Consider the following 14,565-nt stretch of genomic DNA (forward strand, 5'->3'; position numbering starts at 1 on the left):
AAAGGTACCATCAACAAATAAAGTCCAATCTGCTATAAAGCGTTGAGCATACTGAATTTGCTTAGGATGAGCAAACCAGACTTGCTGTAACTGCCTGTTGACGACAGTATCAGTTTGAGAATCGATCTCCTCCTCGATTCGGCATTCGAAGATGAATCCAGCCTCCTCAAGAGCAACAACAAGGCCAGCGAATTCGGTATGCTCAGCAGAAACAGCGCGAGATCGAATGTTATAGTAGGTATTGCGATCCAGAGGAAAACCTACCTGCTCAAGCACTCTGAGGGCCACAGAATATGAGATATTGGCCGTACGAAGAGACCTACCCAGCGTCAAAGCAGGCAGAAATGCAGGCAGCGTTTTGACATGCTCTTTTCTGTATCTCAACGGATTCGCAGCCATCAAATGGCTATGAGAATCGCTAGAGATCCCCAGAACAAGGCCGTATATGCCAGATCCACGCTTGCCGACTTGTTTGTACGCAAGATAGACCATGTAAGGACAGCTGCGAGCGTTGATACTAGTCGCTTCTTGCTTGCGACGGCTAGTAATTCGATTCTCCTCGTCTCTCTCCACATGTTGCTCTAAATGACGAGTATCTAGGGTATTATCTCCGTGATGAATACAGCGAAATTCGAACCGCGGGCGCGCTTGCTTCATGCTACCACTTTTGCGTACAATAGCAAAACCCTGCGATAGTGCCCAGCCCTGGAGCCGCTCTTGACAGATATCTGGGTTCTCAAAGACCTCGCCGTCGACAGGGGCGAGCAGGAAGGAGGAGGGGAAGGACCGTACGCGCGCTTCGAGCTGCGCTTTTACATGCTCTGGGCACTCAGGATGAGCAGTCCATAAAGGGGTGGCCATGGCAACGACGATAGCAAGATACTACACCAAGAATATCTATCTCAATACCTATTTAGGAAGTAACAGAGAGCTCAGAATCGAGATGGCAATGAGGGAAAAAATTATTGGGAACTATCAGGAACGCTTCATACAAATTACTATGGTGAATTCCCGCCAAGACCCAAACGCCGAATGCACCGCTCGCCGAATATACCGCCGCGAATGCACCGCTCCCAACACATCCCGCTATGAGTGCCTGTGGAATTCTGCACGTGTTGGAAAGGTTGTGACTCGGATGCCGTAATCAAGGTGACAGTAGTGTGTAAATAAAGCCTTTCGATGGATGTAATTGGTATCCCCAAGGCCTCTCTGTGCCTTGTGCGTATCGATCAACGAGCGCTGTGGACGGTGATAATTTGGTTGTGATTATTCCTGTGATGCTGTATCTGCTGACTTCCACTTTGGTAGTGCGTGTTGCAGTTGAGAGAGCGGCAGCAATTTACTACGTAGTTCGGCAACTTGACGTCAAGAATTCCAAGCACGAAACACGAAGTTCAAGTTCAAGTTCAAGTTCAAGTTCAAGTTCAATCTCAATCTCCAACCGACGGCCCAGGAGCAGATGTGATTACCCCTTTCCCTCTCCAGATCCTACCATAACAAGGCTTTGGAAAAAGCTGTAATGCTTCAATTCAGGATCGTCCACCATTCCTTTTTAGAATGATTTGTTCTTCTCCTACCTCTGCAACGTCTTTGTTCATTGCTTGCTTGATGCTTCGGTTCCCGAGCATCATCTAACTATGGGCTGGAACCCTTTACTTACCATCACGGAAGACAGAGACGATATCTGGGGGGATTATTTAGCCTACAAGTGCAATCCGTGCGAGCATACATTCAAGTCACGGCACGCATTGTACGAACATTGTACGAACATTGTAGACACGCCGTTGTCCACTGGGGCAGATGGTGCGACCGGTGCCAACGACTCTTCGTAAGCAGCACTGCTAGGGATGTTCACCAAGGGAACTCTTCCGCCCATCACCTGTGCTGGCACTGTGGTGTCGACTATGGTACTCAACAAGAATGCGACCGTCACATGAATGCTGTCCACTTTCAGTGCCTGAAATGCTCGACATGGGGTGTCGACTCTGATGATTTGATAAACCACATGGAGGAAGCACATCATTACTGTTCGCAATGTCAAACATACTTTGAGAACCAGAATAATCTGTGGCAGGTGAGTGAATGCTGATATCGGTTCGAAGACGCTTGTACTCATTTGGCTCGTTGCGCGCTATTGCTCTACTGTATGCCTTTGTCTTCCATGATACTGATCCACTCTTATCACTCCAGCACCGAAGATCACATGCTCCCCAATGCCAAGAATGCTATGGGTGTGAACGTTTGTTCGCCGTACTCTCATCTATGCTGATTCATCTCGAGTCTGGCGTCTGCGAAAGTGGTGCTAATCGCGATCAACTCGATGGGCTTGCCTATTCCTGCTGTGAGAGCAAAATACTACACCAATGGCTGGAATTTCTATCATAGGTATAAGTGCCCGGATTGCCAGAAAACGTTTCGTTATCTTAGTGGCCTGTTCTAGCATGTGGATAGTGATGCCTGCGATCAGCAATTGCTGGGAACAAGCATGGGGAGACTGGAAGACTTCCTCTCGAGGAATGTACAGTATCTCTAGAGCACAATCTGTACTAGTAAACGGCATGTTTGTTGGAAGTGTTTCAGACTTTTTCGTCTTTGAGCATTTTTGTCTTCTTGTTCTTCGCAATTGGTGATCGTGCAACGTATACTCTCGCAGCTCCGACGAAGCATCATGCCTTGGTACACACGCCTTGCATGTACCGGAAGACTTCGTGACCTTGATATTCACGAATATTCTCCATGTTCCTTGTTTTCCAACCACTCATTCCCGCAATCACCTTGTCCAACTTGCCATCCAATCGACAACCACCAATTAGAGCCGGCCACAGAAATAGGTTGAATATCCACACATAGCACTGAGTGATGAAGCTGGCGTCACTCTGCAGGTGCTCGAAGAACAAAAACTGTCCACCTGGCTTCAACAGCGCTCTTATCACCTCCATCGTCTCCGGCAATTGGGCTTGTGGCACCGAACACATGGACTTGATCGTCACGATCGAGTCGAAGACGCCTTCTTCCGGCAGTCGAGTCATGGTTCCAGGTAGCAGCCCTGCATCTTGCAGAGCTGGCAGGAGACTCTGAGGCTCAGCACCAGCTTTCATTGGCAGGTACTTGTCACCGAGTCCTATCTCTTTAGCCTTCGCCACTAGGCTTGCGTGAAAATGCTCATTGGGTTCCGCTCCATAGACTTTTTCAATCTTATTCGCTTTTAAGTGGAACGTCTGATCGCCGTTACCAGGACCTAGTTCCAGAACAAGGCCATGTGCCTGCGACATCACGGACTCAATATAGTCGATTTGTAGTGGCGAGGAGGCCAGCTGTGGTCCAAGATAGACATACATTCTCTCGAACCATTTCGAGCGAAAGGAAGAAGGGGCCTTGAGGAGCAGTAGTGGCTGGGAGAGCAGCGTGTAGGCCAAGACTGGGGGTACATACGTCAGTGTCTCTCTTTATGGGCTTCTAAGGAGTAGTATTCACAGAACAAACTCATCGACATTAACAGCAGGGGCTCTGCCAAGGTTAGCGAGTATTCCTTGAACGAGGGCATGGTTGCAGCAATTGAATCGTAGGGATGGTCCCCAGCAGCTTCTCTCTGAGTGAAGCATGGAATTTGGAGACAGTGGAACCGTTCAAACTGATCGACGCGATGATATTTATTTCCACAGAGCTCGGTTCTGACAGTCGGTCAGTAGCCTAGCGCAGAAGATCCGAGCTGATCATGGTTGCATTATGTATCAAGTGACGTGATCTATCGGATTTTACCTCGCCCGTAGATGTGGGTGTGCCAGGCAGATGGGTTACACCAACAATAAGTCATAGTGAGGACCACAGCCAGCGGGCTGAGGAAGCGATCCTTGTTGGAGGCTCCAGTCCAATGAATATTTATCTTGGTAGGGTGTGGTGTGAGGTGGGTGTCCTCCCCGTTCAATATGTCTTTCAGGGTTCAATCTGGTCTGACACAATCGAAAGGGGCACCAGGGGGATGAAATCTTGGCAGGCACAATCCGAATTTGCGTTATGTATTGCCGATCATTCCTCATTCCCAAGCGCTCCGTAGAGCTCTTGGTGACCCGAAATCTTAGAGATAAGACTACACAATCACGACGTCTTGGTTCCTACTTCGCTGTCTAACCTTTCGAACCAACAAACATGGCGGCTGCTTTGCAATCACTTCTTCCCAAGCTTGGTCTCTCTAAAAAGGCTCTGCTCCTTGGGGCTGGGTTTGTCACCGAACCTACTGTCCAGATTCTCTCCGACACTGGTGTCGATGTCACAGTTGGTAAGTCAGGCTACTGAATAAGACACCAGGTGGTACTGACATTGATGCAGCTTGCCGAACTCTCGAGTCTGCCCAAGGGCTTGCTGCTGGTTTTGGCAACGTTCATCCTATCTCTCTTGATGTCTCAGACACAGAAGCTCTTGACGCCGCAGTAGCAAAGGTCGAATCTTGTCATTAGCTTAATACCATACACCTTCCATGCAACTGTCATCAAGTCTGCCATCCGCAAGAAGAAAAATGTTGTTACTACATCGTACGTTTCCCGTCAATGCTCGAATTAGAAAAGGAAGTCAAAGAGGCAGGCATCACGGTCTTGAATGAAATCGCCTCGACCCAGGCATTGATCATCTCTACGCTGTTAAGACTGTAGAGGAAGTCCACAAAGCTGGCGGCAAGATCACTTCTTTCCTATCTTATTGTGGTGGACGTTCCAGCCCCAGAAGCGTCGGACAACCCACTGGGCTATAAGTTTCCCTGGTCAAGTCGTAGTGTCCTTCTAGCACTACGGAATGACGCGAAGTACTATCAGGATGGGAAGGTCGAGGAAATACCAGGTCCAGAATTGATGGGTACATCAAAGCCGTATCTTATCTATCCTGAATTCGCCTTTGTTGCATATCCGAACAAAGACTCAACATCATTCAAGGAGCGATATGATATTCCAGAGGCGCAAACACTCATTCGAGGTACGCTCAGGTACCAAGGCTTTCCGGAATTCGTGCGCGTGCTAGTTGATATTGGCTTTCTATCCGAAGAGAAGCATGACTTTCTGCAGCCAAGTGACAACCCTCTGTCATGGGCAGAAGCGACGAAGCAGATCCTGAAGGCATCTAGCGCGAAAGAGCCGGATTTGACATGGGCTATTTCTTCGAAGACGAAGTTCATGGACAACTCGGAAAGGGATCGAATACTTGCCGGTCTTCGCTGGATCGGACTTTTCTCCAACGAAGCAATCCAGCCCAAGGGAACCCCACTTGACACTTTATGCGCGAGGCTGGAACAAAAAATGCAGTATGAGAAGGGCGAGAGGGATATGGTGATGCTTCAGCACAAATTTGGTACTGAGCATAAGGACGGCAGCAAAGAGACCAGGACTTCCAAACTATGTGATTATGGTGATCCGAAAGGTTATAGCTCGATGGCTAGGCTGGTTGGAGTTCCTTGTGGTGTTGCTTGCCTGATGGTCCTGGATGGCAGGATATCTGAGAGAGGCATCCTTGCTCCGGTGAAATGGAGTCTTGCAGAGCCCCTCCTTAAGGAGTCGAAGGAGAAATGGGGCATTGAGATGGTGGAGAAGACAGTGGCATGATGATATACGGGGTTCAATTGGGCTATGACTCATGAGCAAAGACCACTGTTCCGAGCAATGAGAGATGATACTGCTATTCAGGAGACTTTGTCTCCTTGGGTGGTTGCAGCCAAATAATTGCCGGTACATGCATAGAAGTCGAGATGCGCACGGTGTCGTGTTGGAGCTGTTCGTCTCCTTGAGAGGTTATATGAAGGGCAAGCTCTCTATCGTTGCTCGAGCCCATGTGAGGCTTTCATACCTTCCTTCGAGGCATATAAGACCGTGAAGTTGTGCGCTTCCGTCAAATCCCAACATTATCTTCTCTCGTCTTCCTCTCTTCTTGTGAGCGATTCTTACCGTGACAAGCGACCGGGTCACCTGATTCTTCCCGTACTGCTTCCGCGTGAGACCCTGGTTCTCGTCGATCATCGTCCTCCACTTGTCCATTCTTTGCAGCCTCCAGCGCGCGGTATTTCCTTCTAGCCTTCTTTTCCCTGCTCCTCTTCTGCGTACCCGTCTTTTCCACCTTCTTGCTCAACCTACTTTCACCCCCTTTCTCCAAGTGCTCGATCTTCTCTGCCAGGATCTGCCTTGCGATCTTGTAGTTCTGAGAGCGCGAGCGCGTGGCTTGGGATTTGACAACAATGCCGGTAGGTATGTGAGTTATCTGCACGGCGGAGTTCGTCTTGTTGATCTTTTGACCGCCTGGTCCAGAGCCCTTGAGGTAGACATGATGTAGGTCTCCGTCTGGGAGGTTGGTCGCGGCGGAAGGGGCTTGTTTGCTTGACGAGTGGTGCTTGTGAACCAACGGTGAGTTGGTGGATCATGACACCCTGGATGATGTTCTCGACGAAGCAACCTTGTGAAGCCCGTCCGTAGGTAGGACGTGATCATTCCATTCGAATAGACATAGTCTGAATGATTGGAAGGGGGTAAGTGTGATGGTAGGGACCAGAGGCTGTCGGGACTCGGGAGCATTCCCAAAACGTAGTTAGGGCATAGCCTTCCACCTCGGACGATCCCGAGAGCTTACCCCCAGTGCCAAGAATATCACAACCTGCAAGAGGCTCCATTGAGAACTTGCATGCTCGACCCTCGAAAGCTACCCGAGGGCGGAAGAACGAATCTTCTCACTCGTTTCTTCTTGAGCCTGTCACCTACTTTCTAATCGTGAGTCCTCGGTCGACCGCCGCGTCCTGGTTGCAAGATACCTAAACTAATAAGGGAGCGCAGGACTAAGTCCACCTCCAATTCTGTCCGCCTCTTGAATTCCACCCTACTCGAACGAGAAGCTTCTGTTGAGCTCAAGAGCTAGTATAGGAGGCTTTCGGTCTCATTATGGACCAGGAAAAGCTTAAGAAATTGCAGCAGAGTGTTCGCATTGGTAGGTCAACCACACCCACGGAACTACTTCCTCTAACTAGCATTATGATGTCCGCACATGACATTTAGTTGTTTTCAAGCTGACAGATTTCTTCGCCTTCAGGGTACGTACTTCTCAGTCTCAATTCATCTCTCGCTCGGTCCGAAGTGCGGACTTGCAAAACTTGGAATCTCCACTAGGAAAACACCTCCACCCACCACCACCTTTACCCGACAACGACAACGTGTCTCCATGAGCTATACTGACTCAGCACTGCAGAGGGAAGGGAACGCCAAGACGTCGGACCAAGAAGGTGCACAAATCGTCGGGAACAGATGATAAGAAACTGCAGACCTCGCTCAAGAAACTCAATGTCCAGCCCATCCAGGCGATAGAAGAGGTGAACATGTTCAAGGAAGACGGAAACGTCATTCATTTCGCCGCTCCTAAAGGTATATATATATACACTCGCCCATACCTCACCGACCCCTCCTCGTTCTCAAGGACACAGCAACCTGTTTAGAGATTCCCTAGTATCCAGGTTAACTTGTGATGACAGTCCACGCCTCCGTCCCCTCCAACACGTTCGCCATCTACGGCAACGGCGAGGACAAGGAACTCACCGAGCTCGTACCGGGAATCCTCAACCAGCTCGGCCCAGACAGTCTGGCCAGCCTACGGAGGCTAGCCGAGAGCTATCAGAGCATGCAGAAGAAGGAGGGTGCTGAGGGGGGGAAGAAGGACGGAGAGGGCGGGGACGATGACGACGAGATCCCGGATCTGGTGGAGGGAGAGAACTTTGAGGGGAAGGTTGAATGAAGTGTGAGAAGGGTTCGTATTGAGAGGATCGAATAGCGACAAGACGCACGTTGCGGCTGGCTGGCTATCTGAGTTTCAAAGGGAGGCTGCTACCCGTCTACTGGTGAATTGAGTTGGCTATACTCGACTGCTCTATCAGAGAGACCACGAAGATCAATGTGCATTGCGATATATTGCATCGCCAAAGGCGCAAACTCTGCAACAATGAACCTGCAAATTGAGTCTGCTACAATGCTGCCGCTGCCCGTTTTATTCTGAGTATGATAGATCATGACCCCCAGGTAAGACGTATATCCATAGGTCTTTGCTGATTCTCCCACGCCTGGTCTGGCCACTCTCTACCAGCAGGATGGAAGCCAATACAAATTGCCGCTAACCTGAAATGCTATATCCATATTCTTCTTAAAAACACAACCATGCCATCAAAGCCTTTATCCTCGCACTCCCCCGTCGCCAGCTCAATCAATCTAACAGAACTCACATCCGTTCCTCTCCTCGTCCCACTTCCCATCCTCGGTCAGTACGGGGCCGTCTCCGATCCAGTCCTGGCCACCGATAGCCTTGCTGCTGCTGGCGACGAACCAGGATAGAATGGGGATGTGGCGGAGGATGCGGGTTGTGAGGGTGGGTTGGGGGAGGAGGGCCTCGGAGATTGGGCGCAGGACGGCTTTGCGGACGGTGGGGATCGCGGTCATGTATTCTCTGGATGATGAGGAGGGAGAGTGGGGGGTTTGAAGTGTGGTCGGGAGGGAGGGGACAGAGCGGGAGCGGAGGGTTGAGGTTGGGTGTAGAGAGGAGGAGAGTTGTTGTTGGGGCTGGGAAGGAGGGGCGTCGATGGCCGTTGCTGTTGCTGAAGAGGCGGTTGTTGAGGATTGGGATTGTGGGGAAGGGATGGAGGTGTCGTCTCGGGTTGTTACTGGCGGTTGGGGTTGACCGTATTGGACGTCTTGGGCTGTGAAGGAGCGGGGGAGGGTTTGTGTGGCGCGCTCAAAACCGGCGATTGCTGATTCGACGCCTGGTTGGAGAAAGCTGGTGGTTTGCGAGGTGGTGAGGGTGCGGAGTTTGGCGTTTGCGTTTCGCTGGTGCTCGTTGGCTGGGTGGCTGCCTTTAATAAGGGGCGTGTCTGAGAATGGAGGTCGACCCTGCCACATCTCGCAGAAGACAAGGTGGTCTTCGATTTCCTGTGGGGAGTAGAAGCATGCTCGTTCGGCTGCTTGGTAGGTGTCGAAAGTTACTTTGATCCAGTGGTTGCCTCCTTTGTAGACGCGGCTTTTACGCAGAGCGTCTTTGGTGAGCTTTCTATGCACGACGACAGAGTTTGAAAATACATTGGAAGACGTCAGAGCGAGGTTCGGGTCGTCTCTTGGGTAGTCTTCGCATATGTATGAGGGCGCAACGATGCGCTCATATTTGGACAGCACTTTCCACTCTGATGCTTTGGAGGCATATCCATAGATGAGGCATTCTGTCGCGACACCTTCCGGAGGTGCAAGAGGCTTCGGCACATCTCCAGAGCTTGTACTTGGTAGGGTGTTCTTTGACTGCCGTTCTTCTTCCTCTTTTTGTTCTTTGGCAAAGAGTCGCCCAAATTCTGCCACGGTGGGATTCTCTTTTTGTCGCACGGGAGTGGTGCCAGTCCTCGTCCTTGAAGATCTTGAGCCAGTATATCTTGTAGTACGATTCTTGCCGAAAGGGCCAGACTCTTCGGGAGGAAGGCGAGGGTTTCGAGAAGAACTGGTGATTGTCGAGTCAGCAAAACCGGAATCACGCTGAGGAAACATATACTCTCACTCTAGATATCGGTATCCCCACGGAAGGATATTCCCTTGTTCATCTCTTGCTCGCTCTTCAGGCAGCACAGCATGGACCTCCATCTTGCGCAGTAGAAAAGGTAGAAGGGTTTCTCAAATGTCTATGTCTTGATGGCTCATTTCCAGAAGGTTTCCGAACTGTCGAGATGGGCGGAGGGCTTGTGCAGAACTGGATACAAGCAAGATTAGAAAGTAGGCAGATACAGCGGACAGGCTCAGGGCGCGTAACACTATAGCATGCTCTTAATCCCCTGGAGCATGCAATATCGGTTCAAGAGACTGCTTCACTCTAACTTTATAGCGCAACTTGAAGCGTAAACATTGACGGGCTTGGCAGCTACTACGCGGTGGTTCCACAAGCGATGTACTACATACGTACGACGTACTACATACGTACAGTACATGCATGTATGTAATGAAGATCTTGGGACAACATCTGCATTTCTCATCTACAGTCTACAGTCTACAGTCTACAGTCACTGGTGCAAGTCTTCAGTACCGAAATTCATACTGCTTTACAAGCATCAATTTCATTGTCACTGGCATGAGTTACATAACAGTCTGAGTACAAAGTCACTAGCAAGTATCATCGCTTCCACGCGCAGACTCATCCTATCCACTTTCTTCGCATGCCCTCGTAGAACAACATCCACCGGAACAACTCCCTTGCCATCTGCTTTCATTCGAGGATGATCTTGCTTGAAAAGGATCCTGCACGAAAGCGGACCTCCCGTGCCGGGGGTCGACTGTAATTCCTCCAACCATCGTATTCACACGAGGTGAAAGTCCACCCAACCATCGTCATCACACAACGAGGTGAAAGTCCATTCCGTACCACCTGACCTCCTACACACTAAGGGGTCTAAGACGAGTCGTTTGGGACCAAAGCAATAACAGACCAACAGTAAAGACAATCTCATGGACCTGACCATCCCGTATTGGAGGTCAATGACGGCGCATCCCGTGTGAGCAACTTGCAAGACAAGAAATATGAAGTGGGTTCTGAGGTTCACCTGAAGGACTTTGTCGATCAAGGAGTATGAATCATCATGAGAACAATATGGAACGAGGGGGTATGGACTCTACAGCGATGTAGGTCTCCTCGCCAAGGGCTTATCAGCTTTGAGCTAGACAGTAATGCTTTGAGTGTTTTTCCGCATGAAACGCTGGAAATATGCCGCTGAACCCGGTGACTACAAGCAACATTCTGCACCAATGGTCGAGATGTTGTGAAGCGCCAAATGTGCATGTAGGGGGGTCAACCGGTAATTCATCCTTATCCAACTGTGGAGGGCTGCGTCTTTTCGAGTCTTTCGGTTGAAACAGCACGGAGCATTCTAGGAAAGGCCCATCTGAAATGATTAAAGCAGGCTCTCTTGATCGCTGGCGGGGCGTCTCCTGTTGCCCAACCCATGAACCTGGTCAGGTGTGAGTGAGCCTGTATCCAGCCAGCTCGCTCAAGGCATTGGAGGAACAAATCTTTGTTGCCACCAGACTTGTCATGTTTGACCCAATTCTTGACAGCCATTTCAAAGACTTTACAGCCATCCTTGGTCATTTTGTCGACGGCGTGATCGAATGTGGGTCGAAGAGTCATTGAAACATCCTCGCGAGTAAAGAATGCTTTTGAGTCTGCGGCACTGCCTTCTCTCGCAACTCTATCAATGCGCTCGAGGTCGGTCACCCACTCTGCCCCAAGAATTGCGTCGCATTCGTTGTCAAAGATATCCTTTGGGCTACGCCCTGATTGCAGAACCATCGTGATCAGGTGCAACCATACTTGAGGCATCTCCTGCCTGAGCTCGCGAAAATACGCTATATCTCGGCCGTTGTCTGCTTTCGATCGGAACTTGTCCGCGAAAGGATGTGGTCCGACGCTTGCGCCAACGCCTGTCTTTGCAAGGTCAGGAATGCTTCTCACTCTCTCGTCAGATAGTCCCGGCACGGTGTCACACACTTGTGACTGTATCACTTTGTGCACGTCAATTTTGAACTGGTCTGGCACCTGGTTCAACATGCCCTCGAGTTCTTTGCGCTCCTTGTCACTTCTGTCTCGGAAGCCACCTTTGGTGCGACCGATGTGCCGAGCTTCAGAAATGTTTTTGCCAGTCGGTGCAGCTCTGCGTGCTGGTGCTTGGCCAGCTCGTCGCGCGGTGCCGCTGCCTCGGGTTGCCCTTCCATCTCCAGCAGGCACTGGTGTGAAAGGCTTTGGAGCAAAGGTTTTAGACTTATCAACTTGCACAGCTGCAACTGATTCATTGGAAGAGGCAGAAGCCGAACTGACAGGCACATCGAGTCCCATAGTAGAATCAGAACGTTCCGAAGTGGCAACGACTGGAGCGGCAGGCACGACAGGCACTGCATCTCTCTTCGGTTTTGGGTTGAGCCAGGTCCCGGGCTTTTTGGGCTGAACAAAGTGTGTGGAAGTCGAGCCAAGGCCCGAGCTGAGAAGTCCGTGGGCATCTGGGCTTGAAGCGACAACATTGCTCATCTGATTATTCACACCTGTACTGCTCGGCTTGGCAGACTGCGAAGAGGCTGTGGGAGGCGTGTCAATTCCCATGGCGTCACTGCCGGAAGCAATTGAGTTTGATGGAATCGCATTACTCTTGGAAGTGCTGGTTCCGAAAGAGCCGGGCTTCTTTGATGGTGCAAACTTCGTGGAAGGGGGGACGGCTTGCTGAGATGAATGATTGGCTGCAGCTGAGGATGATGTCGCTTGCTTCTTGATCGCTTGAGGTGCAAAGGAGCGCTTATGCTGCTCTTAGCAGGCAGGTCTGTCGATTGGTCGATTGACGCTGAGTTCGTGTCAGCGTTGGCCACTGATCCAAATTCCTTGTGAAGTCCTGCGCCACTTTGCATTGCCGGTCGGACTTTACTTCGAAGAGCTGACAAGGAAACTGCTTTGCCGGGACGGATTGCGCCTTTGCTGGATAGTGCGGACGGACGGGATGGAACTTTCATGCGACGCCCCTGAAGAGCCGAACTCGACTTAGCATTACCCGGGGACTTCGTCCTGGAGCCTGTTTGACTTGCAGCGACCTGGTCCGACTCGGTATTTTGATATTCTAGCAAGTCGTCATGAATACCGCTGATCCGTCTCGTTTTGGAAGCTGACTCATCTGTAGAAGAGCTAGACTTTGCGGGAAGGCAAATTCGCTTTGGCATCGGATACAGCATATAATCCGCTGGCATCCTCCTCCTAACGCCTGCTGTCAGTGGTACATCTTTAAACAAGTCATAACCCCTGTCAGACTTGATGCTCATAGTGATGATCCCTCCACGCAGAGCAATCATCGATGGCTGGCCTTCCGGAGAGAGAGGATCTGGCCCAAAAGTTTGGTCTTCAACCTCGTTATCCAGACCAGGTACCGAAGAAGTTGCAGTATCACTGCCTCTGTTCGAGGACAGACGGACCAATGGCGTGTGCCTATATTGGAAAAAGGATTCGTGCTGGGTCACGCTAGTGACAGGAGCTAGCGGATATGACTTAGACTGAGAAGGAGAAGCCTTCGGTGCTTTAGAAGAAGAATGTTGTTCAGGCTGACTCTCGCTCTGAAGCATGTTCAAGCCAGACATCGCGCGAGGAGAATCGGATTGATCCGAACAAGGTGGTTGAGAAGGGTTGCTGCCTGGAAACAGGCTCAAACCAGGCGTTGCGCCGGAGGAACCAGTCTGGGTCAGAGGTGGTTGAGGACGGTTGTCGTCTTCAAGCATGCCCAAACCAGGAACTCCAGTAGCTGCAACATTGTTCATGTCCTGATGACGCGGCACGGCTTCTACTGAATGGCGAGGTTTGGAGACCGAAAGTAGAGCTGGAAGGTTACGATTCCTAGTGGTGAATGGTGCAATGGTGGAGTCATACCAATCTTCGATTGGCAGTTCAGACGAATCTGTCATCTCTTCGTCGTCTTCGGGTTCGGCGAAGAGGTCTCCGGTGATACCTGTCATAGGGTCTTCTGCTTTGTCCTCGGCCGGGAGATTTTGATCAACGTCCATAATATCGCCGTCTTGATTGTTGGCTTTATTGAAGAAGCTCTCATAAACAAATTTAGAGGGCAGCGGGTTGTCTGGGTCATATTCCAGCCCCGCGTCCTCATCTGGAGGGTCCCAAGCTGTATTTTCGCACCAAGCAAAATATGCAGTTACCTTCTCAGGGGGCCAGTCCTTAAGCATTGCGCTCATACACTCGAGCGGCTTCGGCTTGAAGTGTGGATCTGCGAATGTTGAATCCGTTCTATTGGAGGAAGCGCAAGTGGAAGGCGTAGGTCCAGTCCATAAACGGACTGGAAAATCTTCATCCTCGCAGTTCTTTCCATCTAGGAACGCGTCCAGTATAGCCGGTAGGAAGTTTTTCGAATTCTCGTGGAGCGCAGCTGTTTTAGCACGCTCTCTGGGCGAGGTTTGATCAGGCTTCTTTTGACTGTTCTTGGCCAGAGGCGAGTTGCTGAGGGTGAAATGTCTGTTGACCGTGTTAGTGAGGAATGCTGGTGGAGAGGACAGCCAAAGTCGCACAGTTGATCAGGTTGTTCCTTTGCTTTTGTTAGTGCGGTCTTCAGCAAGTTGACTGCCGTTTTTTTGAGCTGCTGGATTGGCCACAGGAAGTTGGGTTTGGCATCTTGGAGCTTTGCCTTTTTTGCGAAGATTCTGTAGTTGGTGGGAGGGATCCGAAGACCGATATTCGGATTCGGGTTGAAGAGTTTGGGAAACATCTTGGTGGATGACCCGGACGAGTCTCAAGATGTGCCTTGGATGATGGCCCGCAAACTATGTTTGACGAAGGACAGCTGGTAAATACTATCGAAAGCGGCAGGCAATGGCTACAGGAGAAACAATGGAAGCTGTGCAGGTAAGTTGCAGGTTCCACGATGGTGGAGAAGGATTTGTCGTGGATAAGAAGGGTCATGCAACGAAGCTGGAAAAAGGTAAAGGTAAGAGATGCCAAAATTTGAGAATGTGGGCAGACTGCTCTGGCCTGTGACCCGGGTTTATCCTCAAGAAGTGT

At 50.5% G+C, this 14,565-nt stretch overlaps 7 protein-coding genes across 7 annotated transcripts; 2 read left to right on the plus strand and 5 right to left on the minus strand.

Annotated features, from left to right (window-relative positions):
- Window positions 1-32: 32 nt before the first annotated feature.
- EPUS_03308 (uncharacterized protein) lies at window positions 33-861 on the minus strand (the record flags this gene model as incomplete). Its single annotated transcript, XM_007805131.1, has 2 exons — window positions 33-51; window positions 77-861. 2 exons carry the CDS (start codon window positions 859-861, stop codon window positions 33-35), a joined length of 804 nt encoding a protein of 267 aa, XP_007803322.1.
- A 1,805-nt stretch (window positions 862-2,666) lies between these two features.
- EPUS_03309 (uncharacterized protein) lies at window positions 2,667-3,544 on the minus strand (the record flags this gene model as incomplete). The annotated part of the gene is made up of 2 exons (XM_007805132.1): window positions 2,667-3,418; window positions 3,484-3,544. 2 exons carry the CDS (start codon window positions 3,542-3,544, stop codon window positions 2,667-2,669), a joined length of 813 nt encoding a protein of 270 aa, XP_007803323.1.
- A 602-nt stretch (window positions 3,545-4,146) lies between these two features.
- On the plus strand, window positions 4,147-5,585 carry EPUS_03310 (Saccharopine dehydrogenase; the record flags this gene model as incomplete). The annotated part of the gene is made up of 3 exons (XM_007805133.1): window positions 4,147-4,276; window positions 4,327-4,436; window positions 4,647-5,585. The coding sequence occupies 3 exons, from the start codon at window positions 4,147-4,149 to the stop codon at window positions 5,583-5,585; spliced, it is 1,179 nt and encodes a 392-aa protein (XP_007803324.1).
- A 283-nt stretch (window positions 5,586-5,868) lies between these two features.
- EPUS_03311 (uncharacterized protein) lies at window positions 5,869-6,545 on the minus strand (the record flags this gene model as incomplete). Its single annotated transcript, XM_007805134.1, has 2 exons — window positions 5,869-6,314; window positions 6,377-6,545. The coding sequence occupies 2 exons, from the start codon at window positions 6,543-6,545 to the stop codon at window positions 5,869-5,871; spliced, it is 615 nt and encodes a 204-aa protein (XP_007803325.1).
- A 360-nt stretch (window positions 6,546-6,905) lies between these two features.
- EPUS_03312 (Nascent polypeptide-associated complex subunit beta) lies at window positions 6,906-7,749 on the plus strand (the record flags this gene model as incomplete). Its single annotated transcript, XM_007805135.1, has 4 exons — window positions 6,906-6,951; window positions 7,020-7,176; window positions 7,210-7,382; window positions 7,490-7,749. The coding sequence occupies 4 exons, from the start codon at window positions 6,906-6,908 to the stop codon at window positions 7,747-7,749; spliced, it is 636 nt and encodes a 211-aa protein (XP_007803326.1).
- A 467-nt stretch (window positions 7,750-8,216) lies between these two features.
- Window positions 8,217-9,623, minus strand: EPUS_03313 (uncharacterized protein; the record flags this gene model as incomplete). The annotated part of the gene is made up of 2 exons (XM_007805136.1): window positions 8,217-9,483; window positions 9,541-9,623. 2 exons carry the CDS (start codon window positions 9,621-9,623, stop codon window positions 8,217-8,219), a joined length of 1,350 nt encoding a protein of 449 aa, XP_007803327.1.
- Window positions 9,624-10,836: 1,213 nt separating this feature from the next.
- Window positions 10,837-14,272, minus strand: EPUS_03314 (uncharacterized protein; the record flags this gene model as incomplete). Its single annotated transcript, XM_007805137.1, has 3 exons — window positions 10,837-12,312; window positions 12,384-14,022; window positions 14,076-14,272. 3 exons carry the CDS (start codon window positions 14,270-14,272, stop codon window positions 10,837-10,839), a joined length of 3,312 nt encoding a protein of 1,103 aa, XP_007803328.1.
- Between the last annotated feature and the right edge of the window lie 293 nt (window positions 14,273-14,565).

The sequence above is a fragment of the Endocarpon pusillum genome (genome assembly GCF_000464535.1).
Source record: "Endocarpon pusillum Z07020 unplaced genomic scaffold scaffold4044, whole genome shotgun sequence".
NCBI classification, from domain to species: domain Eukaryota; kingdom Fungi; phylum Ascomycota; class Eurotiomycetes; order Verrucariales; family Verrucariaceae; genus Endocarpon; species Endocarpon pusillum.